Source organism: Ylistrum balloti, unplaced genomic scaffold, assembly GCF_031769215.1.
Source record: "Ylistrum balloti isolate Yb309-2 unplaced genomic scaffold, AGI_CSIRO_Ybal_v1 Utg370314, whole genome shotgun sequence".
NCBI classification, from domain to species: domain Eukaryota; kingdom Metazoa; phylum Mollusca; class Bivalvia; order Pectinida; family Pectinidae; genus Ylistrum; species Ylistrum balloti.
The window spans coordinates 66,775-92,072 of NW_026782232.1; the positions used below are offsets into that span (position 1 = coordinate 66,775).

At 35.8% G+C, this 25,298-nt stretch overlaps 1 protein-coding gene across 1 annotated transcript in view; it reads left to right on the forward strand.

Annotated features, from left to right (window-relative positions):
- The window catches only part of LOC132553289 (pikachurin-like), a 63,391-nt gene that overhangs the window by 9,856 nt on the left and 28,237 nt on the right, over positions 1-25,298 (forward strand). The window contains exon 2 of the mRNA XM_060217520.1: positions 12,433-12,546. Coding sequence (XP_060073503.1) covers positions 12,433-12,546 — 114 coding nt within the window. The remainder of the gene's footprint in view (positions 1-12,432; positions 12,547-25,298) is intronic.

Genomic DNA, 25,298 nt, shown 5'->3' on the forward strand with positions numbered 1-25,298 from the left:
GTTTGTATTAATAAGCTTCACTTTCTTATACAGTTATAGGGAAGTGTTTGTATTAATAAGCTTCACTTTCTTATACAGTTATAGGGAAGTGTTTGTATTAATAAGCTTCACTTTCTTATACAGTTATAGGGAAGTGTTTGTATTAATAAGCTTCACTTTCTTATACAGTTATAGGGAAGTGTTTGTATTAATAAGCTTCACTTTCTTATACAGTTATAGGGAAGTGTTTGTATTAATAAGCTTCACTTTCTTATACAGTTATAGGGAAGTGTTTGTATTAATAAGCTTCACTTTCTTATACAGTTATAGGGAAGTGTTTGTATTAATAAGCTTCACTTTCTTATACAGCTATAAGGAAGTATTTGTATTAATAAGCTTCACTTTCTTATACAGTTAGAGGGAAGTGTTTGTATTAGCTTCATCTTCTTAGTGAGATGTTTTATGTCTTTCTTCAATGTCAAGGTCAGTTCCCTTTTATTATTCTGCTGTAGACACACTAACCAATGAGGATATACATTACAAACAGCATTAGATAGAATTGGCCATCTGGAGAAGGTTAATAGATTTACAGTATCATGTTGGTATTGATCAACCTTTCTCCTTGCAATATTTCCTAATGTTCAAGTGAAAAAAAAGTTCCCAGCATCTTTCGTCTTTAACAGCTCTCACAAAATAATCTCTTGCAGAAAATTTGGTCTTTGGACATTGATTTTTGCCAACATTTGCTCAAGCAAACAGTTCAAAAGCATTAACCGTGATCAGAAACCATTTGAAGGCTATAAACTAGGACATCAATAATCTGGAAGCTTTTGTAAACATTCGTAATTGCATCCAAAGAACTTGATTAAATTCTGCAGCATTTTGTTCCACAAAAGGATAATTTTGGTGGCCAAGGGTTACCAACTAGTAACAGTGGTCAGGGATGTTTTTGACAGCAAGGGTGGTCATTGGAAAACTCTAAGTGGTAGTGGTTATGGTCACTAATAGTAGCCATAATGGCCAGTGTTAGGGCACTGTACTTGATGTATAAGGTAGTAATGGTTTAGTAAATGTTATACATTGTTGACCTTTGAACTGTTTTTTAGCTCATAAGGATTAATGTACCACCAGTTTCTTTTCTTGCATCAACTGTTTTACATGCCCATCTTACTAAAAAAATCTGAAGTGATTATGATAAAACTTTGTCAAGGACTAACAAAGTTGTGAATGACATACTGCGTGGTCACTGTTCCCAAATTCTCTGAGAAGTACATGTATTGCCAAAAATTGTCATTTTAGCTGGGGACCAAATGTGTCAACTTCATCAGGTAAATTAAAATTTCACCTTATCATATTACTACCATACATATTTACCATTAAAACAAACGTTGATTCTTTGGAAAAGAATGAAGAAACAAACAAATTTTAAAACAGCTGTGGAATTTTACAATCAAGATATATTACATAGTAATATGTAATTTTTAGGGGAAACATCACAGGAAACAGAATTAATCAAGTGATACTGAGGTGGTTGATATGCTTTAGTCCAACATGATGGGAACCATGATCCACCTTGATATAGTTACAGGCCATTACTGCAGCATGGTTTACAGGTGTTTGATTCTGGGGTTTTCCATAAAATGTACATAACAGGATTATAGGTTACAGTGACCTTGTTCAGACCTATATAAACCTGTATACTCTCTATGTTTGTTATTACCGATTAATTTGGACTGGTCTCTGCTATTGTCTCCTCCTATCAGGCAGATCTTATAACCAGGAATTAAAGTCCCATGTTCATCGATGTTTGTAGACAGTGCCCATTGTATAATGTAGTGTGTTGTTGACAAGTTATAGGTTTTTGATCTAGATTCCCGGAGTATTTAGACTTGGGCACTTAGTCCTCAACTGGAGCTGTGTAATTAATACAGGAAACAGTGCTATGGCCTGTTCAGTTAAATTTCAGCATACACTAATAGTAACATGCAATTTGTTAATGAAGATCGATATAAAAAGACTGACAGTTTACATGAAAGACGATAAAACATTGGATTTCAATAATTTATGATTTCTGTATATATGACATTTTGTAAATGTCATAATGAGTGTCTGTGGAATTCAGTGTACATGTAATTGAATCTTTCTGTTGTTCTCTTATGAGCCAATGACATTCAAAAATCATCACATAATGCAATAGACTTGATGTCCTTTCATTGAGGTTAGTGTTCTATGAGTTTAGCAGAATTTAAATCCAAACATTTTCTGTTTTAGCTCATGCCACTTTAATTGAGTGAAAATTTATGCACATGTACATATAATTGTGAACTTCCGAGCACAAATCTTTGTGACATGTGTCTTGATGTAATTACTACAAATCTGTACTTATCTCAGATCTGAGGGGGACTATCTCAAATCTTTATTTATTGAAGGGTGACTACCTCAAAATCTATACACACCAGAATGTGACTACCTCAAATCTATACACACCAGAATGTGACTACCTCAAATCTATACACACCAGAATGTGACTACCTCAAATCTATACACACCAGAATGTGACTACCTCAAATCTATACACACCAGAATGTGACTACCACCTCAAATCTATACACACTAGAATGTGACTACCTCAAATCTATACACACCAGAATTTGACTACCTCAAATCTATACACACCAGAATGTGGCTACCTCAAATCTATACACACCAGAATGTGACTACCTCAAATCTATACACACCTGAATGTGACTACTCAAATCTATACACACCAGAATGTGACTACCTCAAATCTATACACACCAGAATTTGACTACCTCAAATCTATACACACCAGAATGTGGCTACCTCAAATCTATACACACCAGAATGTGACTACCTCAAATCTATACACCAGAATGTGACTACCTTAAATCTATACACACCAGAATGTGGCTACCTCAAATCTATACACCAGAATGTGACTACCTTAAATCTATACACACCAGAATGTGACTACCTCAAATCTATACACACCAGAATGTGACTACCTCAAATCTATACACACCAGAATGTGACTACCACAAATCTCCACAAATCTATACACATCTGAACATTATCACTACCAAAATCTGTATACACATGAGGGTGACTAACACAAATTTATACACATTTGAGGGTAATTACCACAAATCTATACACATCTGAGGGTAATTACCACAAATCTATAAACATCTGAGGTTAATTACCACATATCAATACACATCTGAGGGTAATTACCACAAATCTATACACATCTGAGGGTAATTACCACAAATCTATACACATCTGAGGGTAATTACCACAAATCTATATACATCTGAGGGTAATCACCACAGATCCATACACATCTGAAGGTAATCACCACAAATATATACACATCTGAATTTGACTACCAGTGTATTACAAATCAATGCAGAATTGTTTTTTTGAATTTGGCTGCCACATTTCTATTCTATATTCACAGACAGTTGTGTTTAAACATACCTCTAAATTGTATTTGCTGGGATTTGGCACAAATTCCCTACTCATGGTCTATATATATTATAGTGACAAGGGTTGTCACATTTGAGAAGAGAAAACTGAACATATTTTTCAAATTTATGTCATTTTTTGGTGTGTCGAAGATAATAATATCACATACATAACCTTTAAGAAAAATGTTTTATCTTTCCAACTAGTGTTTGATGAATGAGAGTGGCCAAGTAATGACGAAGATATGACTTGACGAATTCGGAAATGTATGTAGAAATGGCCAGGAAGACAGTTTCCTGTTTGGAAGAAATTTCCTCTTGCCCCTAATGAGTACCTCTAGGACAATGTTGAAATCACAAAATCTATGCTGGTAGCAGTATACAAGTATACAGTACCTTATAATGATCATGTCCTCATGGAATATCCTTTGATGGTGTTGTGTCGTGTAAGTTGTAGAAATTCCATATTAATAACATCAAAGTGCTCACTTCCTTCAACAACAACGATTGGTGTACACTGAACCTGGTCTCGGCCCCAGTCCCAAAACCCAGTCCAGGATTATAATAACTGATTTTTATCTCAAGAATGAAAAAAAGAATAAATATATAATTTTCTTTAAAATGATATTTCATTTTATTGAAAATCTCAAACTTTCAATGAATTCATTGCATTTTCTTTTTATTTATATCAGGGACTTGTTCTGCTTATATCGACGATTTGCATTTTTCGGGCATGAAAACTTGAACTATACTCAATGTGAAATTGTAATGAATTAATTCAATGTACTCTGTATTAGATTTTAAAAATATTTAGATAGATTTCTAAAGAAAATTTGTTTTGCCATTCATGACACATTTCTCTGCAACTATATACTATTTTTGATGAAAAGTGAACTTTCCACCTAACGTAAACCTGTAACTACTATGTATACACAGGTAGGGTTTTTATTGATTGGATCGGCTGATGATCTTTTGAGGTAAAACAGAATTGATTGGAGCATGGTCAATTATTGAGATGGCTAATATTTGTCCATTATCACTGTCCAACATTAATATACTTACACGAACATTGACCGCCCTCTAAATGAACAATAAGAGGTCATTGATTGTTTATTAAGTCTATGCTAATATAGCCTACCCTTATTTGTATGAGGAAATGGAGCTCTGCAGACCATTCTATTGTGCTAGCTGAGTTATGTCGTCAAGTCTCGTTATCTCATTCTGATGCTGTGCATTGTCTGATAGTTTGTATGGAAGTGTGGAGATTTCAGAATGAGGAGGTCTCCCTGTGGTGTATTATTGCGTAGTCTTTGAGCAGAAATAAATATCGGTATTGGTCTTGAATTCATTTTGAAGTGTGAATGTACATATACACATGTGCTTTTCTAGGTTTTCTTTATGAATAAAATATGAATTCCTTCCGACACCTTGAGGATTCTCTCATTTTTTGTGAAGTAGTAATTCAATAAAACATGGAAAATTGCCATGTAAAACATGATGGGAAAGAGATAAGCATGTTTCACCAAGTGAACAACAAACTCACAGCAGAAAGGCAATAACTGACTGTTCTAGGATTTCAAAGGTATCCCCAATAAAACATTTTATACTTTAAAAGTGTTCAATACTCTGATAAATTATTAACTAAAAATTAAATCTCTTAGGAAATATATCTTTTTAATTTGCAACAACAGTAGTGATATGATGGTGTTTGTATTGCCAGTCTTCATGAAAATTTCCAGACAATTTCAGGGCATATATCACACCTAATCATACATTATCTGGTAAAATATTCCTAACAGTTTTGGTAAAACATTAATGAAACATACTAATTGCTTTTCAAACCACTAAAAGCAGAGTCATTTTCGAATGGAACGAATCAAATTTGTTATTTAGATGTTCGATAGTATGGTCTAAATCTGCCTAGAAGATAAAATATTCAGTATGCATATGTTACCACATAACCATTTACATATCAATCATTTTCACAAAACGCAATTTTGTCTCTTATCGCCATCTCTTACACTATAGCTGACTTGTCATTGGAACTTAATATTTCTTGTTGGGGATATGGATTCACCTTGATGCGGCATTGTGTTTGTCAAAACTCAGTCAGTTTGACCTACATTTTAATCTTTGACCTATATCAAAGAATAAGGTTGTCCTGTCTCTATCTTCATCACTACTACTCACCAGAACTTTTAACTTTGAGCATGGATTCACTTTCACTGCATTCTTGGCATATAATTTCACATTTGAAGTGAGCCTGTAAATTGCGGAATTGTCTAGTTTATTGGTTATGGTAAAAATAAAAATGTTGATATTATTTAGTTTTGAAAATTGTCAGTATCAACTGTATGTACATGTAGATATCTTTTGAAGTGTGTCTTCTATCACACCGAAAGGCAAATATCAGAATCATCTGTCCTCTGTTATTTAGTGACATCACTTTTAACTCTTCACCATTGACCAATAAAAGTCACTACAAAAAATAAGCTGCCTTATCAAGTGACAGTCATATATTGTTTCAAACTCCGCACCCACACAATACAGTTAAAAATCATGGACCTTATCAATACCATGTCAGCATGCAGCCTTTGGTCTGGTTGTCTTGGGTACAGTAATTTCTTTAGAACTGCATTTAAACTTTACAAACATACAGTTAAAAATGTATGTACAAAAGTGTTATAGGCCTACCTTATAAGGATCTGTTTCTTTTGAACTCTTTAAATGGGCTTTATATCCATTCAATTCCTTTGAAGTAATGATATTATATAATCCTTTTTACATCCTACCCTGTATTAACCTGAGACCATTGTGTCAGCTTTAGTACTGATATGAGGGTTGGTACAGAGGTTTAGGAAAAAACACTTATTTGATTATAAAGCAATAAGTCCATGCCTGCTAATAAGCCTACCCATGTGTATTACAGTTCATTAAAAACACTTATTTCATTGTCCTACAATAAGTGCATCCTCTACTTTGAACAAGATTTTATGTCTTGGTACCCTTGGGTTTTTACAGTATGAACATGATAGATAATCCAATTAAAACACTTTCAATTGATGATAAATTATAGCACAAAGTTACGTAACTAGTGCCTAATAGAAGAGACTATGCATATTTGAACACTTTAATTAGTATAAAGAAAAAAGTTATTTCATGAACAACAGAATCGATAAAGCCTGGGACTTTATAAACCTTTGTTCTTGATTGTAGTGGAAATTTCAAGCTTCATCAAAGTATATTAGGCTAATCAAAAGTTTGAAAATATTGATGATAAAGATTATTTAAAATTTCAGTTGAAAAATTAGCTTATGTTGTAAAACATTAATGCTCAAAGAAATTTATAATTTAGGTTAAAAACATTATTAGCTTGTAAAATTGATTTGGGAGTCTCCTTCAGAATAGGGAGGGATAATAGATTTAACATATCGGTATGTCCCGTTTTGTTTGTTTGCACTGTTATCGTACCATCTATTAAATCTATCATATCCTCATGACCAAAACAACTGATCTAATACAGATTGATTATATCACAGCTTGGTGTTCTTCTTTAATCTTCTTTTTTTTTGTAGATCATAGATTAGCATCAGAAAAATTTTGAATCAGTTGAAATGAAACAGAATTATTAGCTTTAATGATTAAAAATAAATGCTTATACCCTATTTACCTGTAAGGTCTGTATGTGTTCTTAGTAGTTAGTGTTATAGTCTAAAATATCAACCACATTGACATCTGTTCCTGACCCAACTGTCCCTGAAAGTGAAAATAAAAAATAAAATCTCACCTGTTTACACTATACCTGTCATTGTATTAATATACTGAAAAGTCTACAGTGTTCTACATCTGAACAGAAAAATTACCAACTCATTAAATGAATCGTTATACTTTCTAGCTGGTATTGACCTGGCAATATAGGATTGACCCATCACATTCCTAATGGCTGCTGAAGGCGAGTGAAAAAGCCTTGAGGTGGATATGATAAAGAATGGTTTAAAGTGTTGATTTGATTTTGCGTGATCAAAACGAATATAAAATATGTACTTAGAAGCAAAACCTGAAGATCAAATAGATTGAAAGCAAACTGGTCATACATGTAAATAAAAAATTACAATAGATATTGATTTGATACATCAAAGGTTAGTAATATATCTATCACAATGGATATAGATAGAAGGTAAAAGTATTGAAATAGTAAATACAGGTAAACATGTTTGAAACATCACAGAATATTGATATTTCTTAAACTGCTGGATATCAGCAGTAACAGCTTCACCATTTCAGTTCCCCTTGATTTGCAAAGAAATTAGTGACTTTCATAGACAGATGGCTTTTGTGTAAAGGTTCCATCTATGAATTGTATCAAATTAGGAACCAAAATGAGTGGCCTTAATAGAGAGGTGGTCTTTATTAAAGGTGACTTTTAAGACTTAAATGCTGTGATTTCAATACGAACGAAAAACAACCTTTCATTCTGACCTCCATGAGTAACATACCTGTATATGTATCAGACACCACACTTTCATTAATTTTCAGTCAATACTACCTTTCCCTTGTTCAGATGTTACTGGTATTTGCCCTGGGACCTAACATTACTGTTTCACCTTTGAACTCTTGTTGTCCCCTTTACAATGTATTGATTTGCCTGTTTATGTGGTAATCTGAGGTCATTGTGACATGTTATTGTGGTCTGCTAGACATAACCTTATTTCAGTTTGTAATCAGGTTCAGATGAAAGCATTTTACACACATTTGTATGTGATCTAGTTGGTTGTTGGTAATAATTGTGGGAATGCTTGAATTGATATGGTTTTTTCATTGTCGGGATCTTGTAGACAGAAACAGTTGACACCATTTCTTGTCTGTACCGTGTGTGAGGGAGATGTATGGTTGGTGTTCCTTGATGTCGAAAGGGTATCACTTGGAGCTATTTGCTGTCTGTATCATTGTTGTAGGTCACATATAGGTAGCAAGCCTAATGGAAAGTAAAGATAGGAGGAGAATCAATGCATCCATTAGCAATCTGAGGAGGAAGCTGAGAGGCATATTGTGCCTCATGAATCAGTAAAACAGTCAAATCCCTTCGTTCTGGGATTGATATGCTTTGTAGGTACCAAAGATATATATACACATTTACACAATGGATTTGCAGATCAAGAAAACGTGGACAGAGACCTAATGTTGTTCATGTTGACTCTATACAATATACAAATATATAACTTTGGGTTGAACACATTAGTAGGAATATAGTAGCTTTTGTGTGTGTCAATGTGAGTTGGGACACATGACCAGGAATTCATATTCCTTACACTGTTGTATGTCAATCTTTGGTTGGACATTCATTAAGTAAATAGGCTGAGATATGCCAGTGTTTGATAGGATACCAGACAGGGAAATAGCTCTACTGCTAATGTATTGTTCCGCTGGACACATAACAGGGAATTAGTTCCTACTGTATGTAGTATGTGGTAGGACACATACATGGTAAGGAAACAGTCCCTTCTGTAGTATGTCAATGTTTGGTAGGACACATACATGGTAAGGAAACAGTCCCTACTGCAGTATGTCAATGTTTGGTAGAACACATACATGGTAAGGAAACAGTCCCTACTGCAGTATGTCAGTGTAGGGTAGGACACTCTACATGATAGGGACATAGTCCAAACTGTTGTATTTCAGTGTTAGGTAGGACACACAAATGATTATTAGTCACTAATAAAATATGTATTGTTTGATTAGCCATGCTTTGTTCAACATCATTTTTTTTTAGATATGTTTAATCTTAAGCTAAAAACCTGGGCTGAATGTTTTTTTCACTTCGTCCTTCAGAGTTCAGCTAATGGTCACTGCCAATCATCAAAACACATATAAGTTTCTGCTGGCGTCTGTGTGACATAAAGCTGCATTTAGGAAGACTAGCCCACTAATGGTTTCACCTTGGGTCCATCATATAACTGTCAGCCATGTCCAGTAATCTCATGAGTAGTGCTAGTTTGTCTAAATTATTGTAATAACCTGTTTACATCTCAGGACTCCAGATCTAGAGCACATCCAGTTAAGGAAGGATAGACAGTGTAATGGAGTTAACTAGGTGTATATCCCAGTTAAGGAAGGATAGTTAGTGTTTTAGAGTTAACTAGGCTTATATCCCAGTTAAGGAAGGATAGTTAGTGTTTTGGAGTTAACTAGGCGTATATCCCAGTTAAGGAAGGATAGTTAGTGTTTTGGAGTTAACTAGGCGTATATCCCAGTTAAGGAAGGATAGTTAGTGTTTTGGAGTTAACTAGGCGTATATCCCAGTTAAGGAAGGATAGTTAGTGTTTTGGCGTTAACTAGGCGTATATCCCAGTTAAAGAAGGATAGTTAGTGTTTTGGAGTTAACTAGGCGTATATCCCAGTTAAGGAAGGATAGTTAGTGTTTTGGGGTTAACTAGGCGTATATCCCAGTTAAGGAAGGATAGTTAGTGTTTTGGAGTTAACTAGGGGTATATCCCAGTTAAGGAAGGATAGTTAGTGTTTTGGGGTTAACTAGGCGTATATCCCAGTTAAGGAAGGATAGTTAGTGTTTTGGAGTTAACGAGGTGTATATCTAGTTAAGGAAGGATAGTTAGTGTTTTGGAGTTAACGAGGTGTATATCTAGTTAAGGGAGGATAGTTAGTGTTTTGGAGTTAACTAGGTGTATATCCCAGTTAAGGAAGGATAGTTAGTGTTTTGGAGTTAACAAGGTGTATATCTAGTTAAGGAAGGATAGACAGTGTTGTGGAGTTAACTAGGTAGTCAAGAAAGGAATGTCATTGTTCTTGAATGAACTGTATAATATAATAAGACCCTCTCTTCTTGTTTTGATGTGATAAGTTTTTGTGATCATTTTAGTTTATTTATACATCTTCTGATATCCATTTGCGTGATCAATGTTGATTCCACTTATGTATCCACTATAGGATGATATGTGTATGGCATGCATATATCTTACCAAATATTTTTCAGGTTTGCAGGTATGCGATATAGATAAAACTGTGGTACCCTAAAAATGCTATCTATATAATGTTTTGATGACTTGGACATAATATATATCTGGCCGCTTTCATCAAATATCCAGTTAAGTATGTGTGGTACACTTACACGTAGGAAAAAATTGTTTTAAATGTCAGTATTCACAGAAAGTGTAGACATGCAATCATTTTGTAGCAGATAAAGTGGATTATACTTTACTTTAAGTTTAAGGAACAATCCTAAGATGTTACAAGTTATTGTTATGATAAAAATGACAAATTAATAAGGTTACTCTTTGTAGTCCTAATCATATATATGAAAGACACAATGGGCCCACTCATCTTGATTCAGAACTGATCTTGTATGTCAAATCCAGATGATTCTTGTACTGAAGGCTTGACAGATTGTTGTTTCTATCTTCTGACTCGGAGTTATCATAGTCAATGACAATTTTACTGTATGACATAGTCTTTTACTTCCAATGAATCTCTCATCGCTTTCTATTTTACCTGATTTCAGTTTAAGTTTCCATGTCTTTCTGACATTCACCAGATAAGACTTCAAATCGCCCTCTAGTCTCCAATTTTAAGGACTTAGCATGCAGTTTTGTATCACTCATTCGGCAATGTTTTTCTCTAGTTGGTCCTTAATTTAAGAAGTAGCTCTGTAGGCACTGTGGAGTGTATGCATTGCCTGACAAAAAACAATTATCTGGATGTGTATTCTGGATGTTGTAGCTATACATTATATATCAGGTGCGAGATACAATGTCCAGGTTCTCTACTTAGACTTAACACTTGTACTTGGTCATATGGTAGAATATCATCTCAGGAATATTTATGCTCACCATCATACCTGACTGACAGATAAATAATTTTACTGTATCGTACAGATAATATTGTAGGGTCTTGGCACTTCTGGACCCCAGGTCTACATACAAGATCTTTATCACGATCAGGCTAGTCAATGTGCTGCAACTGTTAATGGTATTGAGACACTACTTATTCTACTCAATAGTGATAAACAAGTCTGATCGGTAAAGCTTTCCATTTCATCAGTTTCACAAGCAAAAATGTCTACATACCATTGAGGTTACAATTGTGTGGTAGTTGTAAGATGTATACGTACCATTGAGGTGACTAATGTGTGGTAGTTGTAAGATGTATACGTACCATTGAGGTTACAATTGTGTGGTAGTTGTAAGATGTATACGTACCATTGAGGTGACTAATGTGTGGTAGTTGTAAGATGTATACGTACCATTGAGGTGACTAATGTGTGGTAGTTGTAAGATGTATACGTACCATTGAGGTTACAATTGTGTGGTAGTTGTAAGATGTATACGTACCATTGAGGTGACCAATGTGTGGTAGTTGTAAGATGTATACCTACCATTGAGGTGACCAATGTGTGGTAGTTGTAAGATGTATACGTACCATTGAGGTGACCAATATGTGGTAGTTGTGAGATGTATACATACCATTGAGGTGACCAATGTGTGGTAGTTGTAAGATGTATACGTACCATTGAGGTGACCAATATGTGGTAGTTGTGAGATGTATACATACCATTGAGGTGACCAATGTGTGGTAGTTGTGAGATGTATACGTACCATTGAGGTGACCAATGTGTGGTAGTTGTGAGATGTATACGTACCATTGAGGTGACCAATGTGTGGTAGTTGTGAGATGTATACCTACCATTGAGGTGACCAATGTGTGGTAGTTGTAAGATGTATACCTACCATTGAGGTTACCAATGTGTGGTAGTTGTAAGATGTATACCTACCATTGAGGTTACCAATGTGTGGTAGTTGTGAGATGTATACGTACCACTGAGGTGACCAATATGTGGTAGTTGTAAATGACTCCACTGATAGAAGAAATCTTCGAATCTTCCAAATGCTACTTCTGCTGATGATGATATCATGAAATGATGATGATGATGATGTGTTTTTTTGTTTTCCACCAGGTAAATGTCCAGAGGAGAAGGTCTGTGATCACTCCTGTATACCTATAGACAATGGCTACTTCTGTACTTGTAAAGAGGGATACATGCTCAGCACCAATGGCTTCTCCTGCCTCGGTAAGTAAACTTTGCATCTTTATTTCCTTCCTAGTTGTCTCCCCTTTTCTCCAAGAATGGAATTTACCTTTTCCCTGCAAATCTGAAGAAAAAAATAATTTTGATTTTTTATTAACCAGTATTTTCAAGAACAAACATTGCCTAGTTTTCTCCCATACTTTCAAGAATGTTGTTGAACCTTTAGGTCTTCATTGGTCAACACTCTCAAAGACTTGGATATTTCCTGGAAAGTGAGAAAATGTTATATGATATCAATTTCAGCTTCCATGCATGCAGTCATTATAACATAATGCTCCAATTTCAAATTTCCAGGAAATTAATCAGAGTGAGTTGTTTCAGGAGATTGCGGATGTCACAAAGTAACGGTTTCAAGGAGAAATCTATGTATTTGTAGTTGTAAAATATCTCAGCTTGTCATGTGGGCATGTCAAGTAAATGTCTATAAGTGGTCCACAACACTAAATCAACGATAGATCACCGCCTAGATTTCCCTCACGTGAAATCATTTTTTACTATTTTCTGTTAAAGCTTCTTTGTACACCGAGATTTATAACTACCACTACCAACAGAAATTGATCGCTCTAGTCAAAAGAAACCGAAATTTCCATTTTAAATATGTTTGTTTTGTAGAGAATTTTACTAATAATTGATTATTTCAAACTAGTTCACTGATGTTATCTGCTGTAAGAAAAATTACTGTGTGTGAAAAAAAAGTTTCCTGTTCTAGAGGGAAAACGTACCGTCAGTGTGATAGTAATATTATTTTGTGACAAGAACTGTTAGTAACTTATTAGACACAATAATTTTACCCCTATGAATTTATTTTTCTGTCATCAATAAATCATTTATATCTAATTCAAAAACTGCTAAAATGATTTAGACTATGTTTGCAAAATTCTTTTCAACAAAAGACTTAAATATACGATGTTTTGTATACCCATGAGGTTTTAATGCTCTCAGCTTGTATATATCTTATTTAATAGAATGAATGGTACTATTAATCTCAAAAACACCACTTGTTAAGTATTGGTAAAGGGATTTTAACTCAATTTCACATGAAGCATTCATGTCGAAATGGAATTGAATATTGAAATGAACAGCATCAGCTTCGTAAAGCAGGCAAAGTGTATGTGATAGACTGTTGGGTCTACCCTTGGTATACAGTATGTGATAGACTGTTGGGTCTACTCCTGGTATACAGTATGTGATAGACTGTTGGGTCTACCCCTGGTATACAGTATGTGATAGACAGTTGGGTCTACCCCTGGTGTACAGTATGTGATAGACTGTTGGGTCTACCCCTGGTATACAGTATGTGATAGACTGTTGGGTCTTTCCCTGGTATACAGTATGTGATAGACTGTTGGGTCTACCCTTGGTATACAGTATGTGTTAGACTGTTGGGTCTACCCCTGGTATACAGTGTGTGATAGACTGTTGGGTCTACCCTTGGTATACAGTGTGTGATAGACTGTTGGGTCTACCCCTGGTATACAGTATGTGATAGACTGTTGGGTCTACCCTTGGTATACAGTATGTGATAGACTGTTGGGTCTACCCCTGGTATACAGTATGTGATAGACTGTTGGGTCTACCCTTGGTATACAGTATGTGATAGACTGTTGGGTCTACCCTTGGTATACAGTATGTGATAGACTGTTGGGTCTACCCTTGGTATACAGTATGTGATAGACTGTTGGGTCTACCCTTGGTATACAGTATGTGATAGACTGTTGGGTCTACCCTTGGTATACAGTATGTGATAGACTGTTGGGTCTACCCTTGGTATACAGTATGTGATAGACTGTTGGGTCTACCCTTGGTATACAGTATGTGATAGACTGTTGGGTCTACCCTTGGTATACAGTATGTGATAGACTGTTGGGTCTACCCTGGTTATACAGTATGTGATAGACTGTTTGGTCTACCCTTGGTATACAGTATGTGATAGACTGTTGGGTCTACCCTTGGTATACAGAATGTGATAGATAAGTTGAATAAATGATTTAAAAAATTCAAGTTTTTGTTTTTGGTGAAGTTTGTTAATCAGCCATTTGTATGTTCTCTCAGATGGTATTTTTCTTCTTGACTTTTGCTGAATGGCTGAATACTGTATAAACTTCACCACGATTTTAAAGCTATTTTGTTTTCAGTATTTATCTCTCTGTTCAAAGAAGTGATTACATGAAAGCCCTGTAACATTTTCGTTATGAGATTTATTTTTTTGTTATGTTTTATCATGAAGTCTAAACAATTTTGATAGCCGAGTTCATGAGTTTTGGTGCAAAGATTTTTAATGTTCCTGACGTTCCTTGTACTTTTTGTCACTTTTATAAGTGATTAGAGTATATGCAGAAGAACTTGTTTTACAATTATGTCAGATGTTGTTATCTGGCCTATAACTATCAAGAGAATTTATCTCCATAGCAATAAATCAAATAGAATAGTTCCAACTGTCTTCAGCTTTGTCATGCTAATGAGTACAAACTGTGTTATGAAAATCCTTGTCGTGTAAAATGCTTTATAGTCTTGAAATATTAAAAATACAGAAAGGCAGTCTTGGCAACAAATTATATATGTCCCCTAATCCCATCTGTCAGGAACAAATTATCCAACCAGTATCATTACAACCAATGACCGTTCTTCTCATACTGACATCTGTTGTATTAGTGTGCAAATTCCACATGGCATCCAAGGTCTGTGGAACAACCAAGAAAATACTTGACATGTTAACAGAATCTGAATTCAAACACAAATCAATGAAACTATGGCAAAATAAAAACAAAAAAAAGATTTACACAGAGACTCCCGAAAAGTACAAGGGGAATGAGACTTAGCCTAGTACCGGGCCAGTGTTGTGATTGTTTTCTTTTTGTCACTTTTTGGCTAAGGGTAAGTGTCTTCTGTTTTATCGACAGCACCAGCCGTTTAAATCTTGGTCAATGAAAATATCACATTCTCAAATGAGAAACTACCTGCAGGAGTTGAAACATGTTGAACTTTTTAAAGGATTGAAACCGGTTCGTTTATACACATCAAACTAGGTCTGTTGTTTGTAATTTCAAAGTATTTCATCTTTTTCCTTTATTTTTCAAAACATTACCTGTTTCAAGGTCAGATGAACACTTCAAAACATTATCCTTATACATTATGATAGGATTAGCTTATTTACCGGTATAGTTCTTTTCATTTAACTTTTCAAAATTGATCATGATGACGAGAACTAATTCAGGATATGGAAGTAATAGACACTGGAGACAACGTCAAGGGATTTCTTAATGATAAAGTTTGATATAATGTATCTTGATTTTACCATTTTAGCAGTTGTCAGAAGAAAATCATATTTTCATTAACAGTGGTGAATAATGAAAAAACCTTTTTCACAATTAATGCCACAGATGAATTTCAAAACCTGTTTACTAAAAGATTATCTCATTTGCGCATCGCTCATTTTGATAATATTGACATACAAGAATGATTTCTATAGCAAAGGATATTACAAGATGTAATTCACTTTCCCTATAGAGAGGCACCTACTTTTGTTATCAATTGTGATCAATAAATTACCAAAATAGCTCAAATCCTTTAATTGCTAAGCAACAAAATATGATTAGAACAGTAAAGCTGTTTCTCAGTGCACCTACAGCAGTGAGTGTTGTAGATGGACAAATTTGCCACTGTTAAAGCTGATGTGGGAGGCAGTCCGCGTTGTGTAATTACAGTGTTTTTATGATATTTCTGATGTTCCTGACACCTCTAACATGTCCAGGTTCTCCAAAGTAGTGCAGATGCTGTATGACTCATCTTGACTAAATTTGGCTTGCTATGGCTATGATGGCTCAATCTTTCATCTAGACATCAGGTGGTTTAATCTAGCAAGTGGCACTGGCATTCCAAGAAATATTTGGTCTGTCAGTCTTGTAGTCATTTCCAGAATGAAATTCTTGGTGTGATGGTATAGCAATTGTCCCCTGAAATCTTTTGTCTGAGTGTAAAGCAGTCACTCTGTGTAGCAATTAAAGAAATATTTGGTCAACCAGTCTTTTTACAGAAAGAGATTTTTTAATCAAATTTGCTTCATGATGGACAACTCTAAGACTATATATATAAGATAAGATAGTCATACCCAGATGTCTATCTGCCTGATGACATGACAAAGATATCTAGACATCTCATCTCATTCGTTCAGGTAATTTAATCGGACAGGTTTGGGTCCATTGTCTGAAATGTTTGATCAGATATCAAATTTGGGTTAGCATCTGAAATATTTTATCAAACATCAGGTTCGGGTCAGTGTCTGAAATATTTTATCAAATATCAGATTTGAGACTGCATCTGAAATAATTTAGTGTGACATCTGGTTTCACTTAATAATGTAAGGTTTGGATATGTGTATAAAAAGTTTGGTTTGACATCATGTTTGAATGTACACCTGAAATGTTCAGTATGATCTCAGGTTCAGATCAGTATCTGAAATGTTTGGATGGACAGCAGGTTCATACTAATTTAGCGATGACCAATAAAGTAACAGGACCACATGATTTAAGTGATGTTGCCACTGTCTGACATTGTTCTTTCTGTCTGTAGGATAATTGTGGTGGAATGTTTGTGATCTGTGTGATACAGCAGTCATTCTCAGATCAGACACATGTTGTGGCGGGGTGGCTGTTACAGAGAGACAGGCACAATGACAGACTCATCAACTATATCACATGGATCAATTGATTCCTCAACTAGTCTTATTAAATTTGAACCAACAAGATAAAACAAATTGCCAATTATTCATGAAAAAAAACATTCTAAATCTTTTCAATGTTTGAACATGACCATCAATTTTCCTGGGTAGCCTTATTGTTGTAATTCATTCTGGTATCAGACTACAAATTTCTCTGACATGATTGATACTAATTAAGCGGGTCCTCCCTGCCTTACTATAATCAACTTGTTATTTCAATGATTCAAATCAATTTACTAAGGTTACTAGGGCTGTAAGATGAATGAGAATGAATGGAAGGTTCTATTTATACATCAAATGGACATTAGTGAATCATTGTTATAGTAAACTGCTTCAGTAGTGCCTACCCTGTGATGGACACAGCCAAGTACACAACATAATCTGTGATATAACATAAATCATTTAAGCACCATTAAGTTTATAAGACATTTTAATCAGATTGTGAATAAATGATGTAAGATTTATAAGTAATATCTCGTGACTCAGGTAATAAAGCTATAGTTAGCTTAAATACCCAAACTGACTGTGTCATTACCGTGTTCACCCCCTACTAGCAGCAGTTTTGAGATTACACTCTGAGAAGTTTGGAGGGTCAGTGAAAGAGAAATCATATTGACCCCAAGGAAGAGATCACATATTGATCCCAAGGGAGAGATCACATGTTGATCCCAAGGGAGAGATCACATGTTGACCCCAAGGAATAGAATACATATTGATCCCAAGGGAGAGATCAGATATTGACCCCAAGGAAGAGATCACATATTGACCTCAAGGAAGAGATCATATGTTGACCCCAAGGAAGAAATCACATGTTGACCCCAAGGAAGAGATCACATGTTGACCCCAAGGGAGAGAATACATGATGATCCAAAAGGAAATATTATATATTGATCCCAAGAGAGATCCCAAGGGAGATATTACATGTTGACTCCAAGGGAGATATTACATGTTTGACTCCAAGGGAGATATTACATGTTGACTCCAAGGAAAATATTACATGTTGAATCCAAGGGAGATATTACATGTTGAATCCAAGGGAGATATTACATGTTGACTCCAAGGGAGATATTACATGTTGACTCCAAGGAAGATATTACACGTTGACTCCAAGGAAGATATAGCATGTTCACTCCAAAGAAGATATAGCATGTTGACTCCAAGGAAGATATTACATGTTGACTCCAAGGAAGATATTACATGTTCACTCCAAGGGAGATATAGCATGTTGACTCCAAGGGAGATATTATGTGTTGTACCCAAGGAAGATATTACATGTTGACTCCAAGGGAGATATTACATGTTGACTCCAAGGGAGATATTACACGTTGACTCCAAGGAATTGTATTTATTATTTTAAAGGTATTTTTCAATAATATGCATCTGAGATGGCTACCATAGCTTCTACAAGTTTGAATTTATATGTGGTCCAATTTCGATGAAATCTGGTTTTGTAGATATAAACTAGGTTAACAAGATTTTTGGACTGGTAAAAGTGTTTTAAGTAGATATCATTAATATCATAATCATATTATTATTCAAAGCTACAGGTTTGGTTTTGGGAACTTGTGAAATGGTTGTCATTAAAACTTGTTAATGTTCTATACTGGTACTGTATTATATTGTTTATTTGTGTAAGACCTTCAGTTATTGAATCAATCTGAAATTAATTTCTGAAATTAAATGTACGGGCACCAGGATCCAATGATGCTGGAAAAAGAAGAATTGTTCAGTCCTAAATGTTACGGTAAATTGATGGTTCTATGATTGGATGTCAGTGCTTTTATTCAGTTGGATTCAATTGCACACGACTTTGCTCTCTTTCATAACACGTTACTATAGAAAATTATAACAATTCAGGATTGCAAGTTCATCATGGCCTGTAGTGCACATTGTAGATTCCATACTAAGGGTGTTGGTTAGTTCAAACATTGGAGACATGTATCAAGCCTGTGTACTTGTACTTACACATTCATCACTTTAAAACTCAATTTGAAGATTGAAATATTGATTGTGTATATTGGGGTATATGTACGAGTGTTAAGAAGAGTATGGGAAGGATCCAAAATGCACTACATCTTGGTTTAATTCCATGGGAATCGATTGGATTTAGACATTCTAGAGTGTGAGAAATCTATAAGTATTACATAACAGCAAAACCTCTATACAATGCCCTTGTTATGTTTTTCCACTTTACTTTCCAAATCAGGTTTTTCATTTTTCTTCAGTGTGTTTTTTCTGTCCCCAGTCTGTAAAACACCACTTCCTGTAATACCCCAACAAACAGCAGTTGAGTATAAGGTTTCATTGTTTTCACTTGATCCTAAATATTTCTTAATACAAATTACAGCACTTACAACTTCTAGAATACTAATTTGATGATAATTTTAAGTTGTTGTCATGGTTACTGAAGACAAAGCTGAAAGAAAATGGATTTCTCAGAAAGGTTTGCACGAATTGATTACTTTGAGAGCAGAGGTAGCTGGGATCTGTGGGAATTAAATGTTTGTTTGTATTTTATCTGAAGGAATACTACATACCGTGTTGTAAATCAAATTACTATTTAGGGAAGCACTGAAAGCACAACGTGTACACAATAATTCAAATTTGTCTGTAGAGGATTCCCGGCAAACTTATGGAATAAATCTAATTTCTCTAAAAGCATTCAAAGCTTAAGTTTGAATCAAAGAAACTAAGCTAAAGACTGCTGTAGATGTTCACATGGAATTGTGTCTCATAGGATGTGGTGGCTTGGTGCATTCATATTACCTAATTTTTTATAATGTCAGCTAGAATGTGACATTAAACACTGATGACAGTGGAATGTGCTATATATGTAGAAGGGGAGGCAAGGTTTATTTACAGACTCCTGTAATTAATTGTCTGTTATAATTACTGAGGGACATGATAAAATTGATGTCTGGTGGTCAAGTTAGCAACTGTCCACATATCAATAAGAGCAGAACTAAGGAAACATAGGAATGAAACCATATTGATTCTCTAGGTAATAAATTAACAACAGTGAAGGAATTCATAGTAAAAATTTAAGAAAATTAAAAACCAATTCATACCTCCTTTGTTCAAGAAAATTACTTTTTACTTTTTAAGTTTTATTGAATTAGTACATGACACGGAGTAATCTGTAATAAAAGTTTATGTGCCATCTCATGTAACCTATTTTTTTCACTGTTAATTTCAATAAGCCATTTTATGAAAAAAAAAACATGTTTTGGTCCTGAAACATGGATACAATTCATTCTAATTAAACCTCACCATCAGGGTCACCTGTCTATAAAGAACACTTTTCAGCTTTCCTTGATAACCTCTATGGACAAGTTTGACTGTACATCATGACACCATGTTTACTTAAAGTTGATAATTAAGGCTGTAGAGCCACAATGTTTAAACACTTGTAAACTACTGAAAGCTGCACCATTTACTCTGTTCTGAATAGTTATACATAAAGTTGACAAAGTACGCACCTGACAATCCTTTTGGGTAGATCTTTCCTCACCACTATCAGTAGATTAACACTGCCTGAAATGGAAACCAAATTTATTTTCTGACATTGGTGAAAATGATGCATGCTTTTCATGCTTCATCTAAGTCTTAGAAGGCTGATAGAGAATCCTAATGTGATTGTCTGTTGACAAATTAACACAGATTTCCCGAAGGAAGAAATCCCAGGATTATGATCCAATACAAAGAATTTATCTGGAGAGAAATCAGAAAGGCTTACTTGATTGGTGTGTGTATATGATTATGTAGACCTCATCAGACTTTATACACAGTCAATAAGATTACTGTTGATGGACTTGATACTTTTCAGTATTCATTAGATGATAATGCCAGAAATTCATACAAAATAGGTTTTGATTTAGATATGTTCTGAAGTATATCATTCTTCAAACTTTCCAGATTGATGTTTGTTAACATTGATGTGATCATTATGATGGACAGGTGATTAAACATCGATCAAAACATCCAGTCTAACCAGTTATGTTTATGGTTATCAGCGTTTTTATGTCTGAATGTTACCTTTTGAAATAACTTCCATCCTTGTAATAGGGAAATAGTTCTGTTCAACATACATATTGATCAGTTGTACAGCTACTTTATGAGGAAAGGATGGGAGTGGTGTTGTGGGAGGGATGGACAGAGTGGGGAGGGGATAAAGATAGGGGAGAAGTGTGGAGGAGGAAGAGGGACAGTGTGGGGAGGTGATAAAGATAGAGGAGAAATGGGAGGAGGAAGAGGGACAGTGGGGAGGGGATAAAGTTTGGGGAGAAGTGTGGAGGAGGAAGAGGGACAGAGTGGGGAGGGGATAAAGATAGGGGAGAAGTGTGAAGGAAGAAGAGGGACAGAGTGGAGAGGGGATAAAGATAGGGGAGAAGTGTGGAGGAGGAAGAGGGACAGAGAGGAGGAGGGGATAAAGATAGGGGAGAAATGTGGAGGAGGAAGAGGGACAGAGTGGGGAGGGGATAAAGATAGGGGAGAAATGTGAAGGAAGAAGAGGGACAGAGTGGGAGTTAGAGGTAGGGATGGGAGGAAGAGGGGCAAAGTAGAAAAGGAAAGGAATATGATGGGAAGGAAGAGAGGCATTGAGGGGAGGGAGAAGATCTACATTGGGGAGAATTTATAGGGGTAGGATAGGGAGGGAGAGGATCTGGGTGGGAAAGGAGAGTGGCAGATTTGGGAGAGAGAGAAGCTGAGTTCGGAATGAGTTAGAAGGGCAAAGGAGGGAGAGTGGCAGAGTGGGGAGGGAGAGGGACAAGTTGTTTATCAATGGTTATCAGATGTCTGTACAGCTGGTCTACTGTGGCTACATATTGTTTATCAATGGTTATCAGATGTCTCTACAGCTTGTCTACTATGGCTACATATTGTTTATCAATGGTTACGAGATGTCTGTCTGTACAGCTGGCCTACTGTGGCTACATATTGTTTATCAATGGTTACGAGATGTCTGTCTGTACAGCTGGTCTACTGTGGCTACATATTGTTTATCAATGGTTATCAGATGTCTGTCTGTGCAGCTGGTCTACTGTGGCTACATATTGTTTATCAATGGTTATCAGATGTCTGTACAGCTGGCCTACTGTGGCTACATATTGTTTATCAATGGTTACGAGATGTCTGTCTGTACAGCTGGTCTACTGTGGCTACATATTGTTTATCAATGGTTATCAGATGTCTGTCTGTGCAGCTGGTCTACTGTGGCTACATATTGTTTATCAATGGTTATCAGATGTCTGTACAGCTGGCCTACTGTGGCTACATATTGTTTATCAATGGTTATCAGATGTGTGTACAGCTGGCCTACTGTGGCTACATATTGTTTATCAATGGTTACGAGATGTCTGTCTGTACAGCTGGTCTACTGTGGCTACATATTGTTTATCAATGGTTATCAGATGTCTGTCTGTGCAGCTGGTCTACTGTGGCTACATATTGTTTATCAATGGTTATCAGATGTCTGTACAGCTGGCCTACTGTGGCTACATATTGTTTATCAATGGTTATCAGATGTCTGTACAGCTGGCCTACTGTGGCTACATATTGTTTATCAATGGTTACGAGATGTCTGTCTGTACAGCTGGTCTACTGTGGCTACATATTGTTTATCAATGGTTATCAGATGTGTGTACAGCTGGTCTACTGTGGCTACATATTGTTTATCAATGGTTACGAGATGTCTGTCTGTACAGCTGGTCTACTGTGGCTACATATTGTTTATCAATGGTTATCAGATGTCTGTACAGCTGGCCTACTGTGGCTACATATTGTTTATCAATGGTTACGAGATGTCTGTCTGTACAGCTGGTCTACTGTGGCTACATATTGTTTACTTATAGTAATCTTATCGATGTCTCATTGATCCTATTGTAGGGAACCTCCTGGAAGTTGTACACTCTGAGAATGCTACCTTTTGCAATAAAAAATAGATATTTAATTATGATTCAGCTGAACTAAGTCAATAGCTTTATCACCAATTTTCAAATTTTAATTTCCTCAGGTTGGTTGATTGCTGTCGCCACCTCGGTACATTTGAGATATGCAGGCCTAATCAATACAGAACAGTGTTAGTGCCGCTTAGAAAAGCTAGAGGAAAAATCAAATTTTTCTCCATTAATTTGGTTTATAACCTTCTAACAATGTAGGATTGGTGGTCCCTAATGCAATTTTTCCTTGTGTCCATGTGTAACTTTGCCCCACCAGGTCACGTAACTGCCAAGTACTATGGAAAATTGCCACTGCCTTCTGACAGATATGTGTTACTATGGTATCATGGGGAATCAACTCATCGTTTCTTGACTTAAAACGCAATTTTTCATTGTCAGTTTCAAGGAAGTAAGTGTTCTGGTTTAATTTAAACAAATATCTCCAAATATCATTGACATGATCTATAATGAAATATGGTCGATTGGTGCAGGACAGCTACAATAGAATAAGGTCAAGTGGTGCAGGACAGCTACAATAGAATAAGGTTGAATAGTGCAGGAAAGCTATGATAAAATATGATCAAGTGGTGCAGGACAGCTACAATAGAATAAGGTTGAATAGTGCACGACAGCTACAATAGAATAAGGTTGAATAGTGGAGGACAGCTACGTTAAAATATGGTCGCGTGGTGCAGGACAGCTACAATAGAATAAGGTCAAGTGGTGCAGGACAGCTACAATAGAATAAGGTTGAATAGTGCAGGACAGCTACGATAAAATATGGTCGAGTGGTGCAGGACAGCTACAATAGAATAAGGTTGAATAGTGCAGGACAGCTACAATAGAATAAGGTTGAATAGTGCAGGACAGCTACGATAAAATATGGTCGAGTGGTGCAGGACAGCTACAATAGAATAAGGTTGAATAGTGCAGGACAGCTACAATAGAATAAGGTTGAATAGTGCAGGACAGCTACGATAAAATATGGTCGAGTGGTGCAGGACAGCTACAATAGAATAAGGTCAAGTGATGCAGGACAGCTACAATAGAATAAGGTTGAATAGTGCAGGACAGCTACGATAAAATATGGTCGAGTGGTGCAGGACAGCTACAATAGAATAAGGTTGAATAGTGCAGGACAGCTACGATAAAATATGGTCGAGTGGTGCAGGACAGCTACGATAAAATATGGTCGAGTGGTGCAGGACAGCTACGATAAAATATGGTCGAGTGGTGCAGGACATGATCAGCGTTGCAGTACTTGAATTATGATTTATGGATTATGAAAACTTTCTCAAAATATGTAGTTGTATTCTTATTTTCTTTTCTTCTAAGATTAGTTATGTACATATCTTCCTTAACGGTATTGGAGACTTAAAGATGTACTGCAGTCATTTCCTCATACTGGTCACTGCATGTATTGCTGCTTCTGTAGCACTTGTAGATCAGATTTATCTTTAGGTTCCTGAGGGTACCAGTGGACTGATAACCCAATGAAATCCTAGGACTGGTTGCTTGGATCACAACTGACTAGCTATAGGTCAAGAGTACCAGTTAGGAAGTCAGAAATACTCGCCAGCAGACATTCTAAAGTATAGAATTGAAAGAGAAGACAACTATATTTTGTCTCCATGTCTTCGCTACCCATTTCTCATTGGAGTAAATATATTGCTTTGAAACATGGATAGGGGTAGGAGACTGGAAAACAAATATGTGACTGCATCACAAGTGAAATAAGCCTATTTAGGCAAGGGAACTTCTGCCACCATAGACATACAGGGGGCTTTACTGGGAGACTTAGGACCACTGTGTCTCCATCTCTCTACACACTTATCTGAGAGATCAGTCTGAATATAGACTTACAGAGAACTTTTCCCGAGAGACATACAGGGATATACTGGGAGACTTAGGACCACTGTGTCTCCATCTCTCTTCACACTTATCTATCTGAGAGATCAGTCTGAATATAGACTTACAGAGAACTTTTCCCGAAAGACATACAGGGATATACTGAGAGACTTAGGACCACTGTGTCTCCATCTCTCTTCACACTTATCTATCTGAGAGATCAGTCTGAA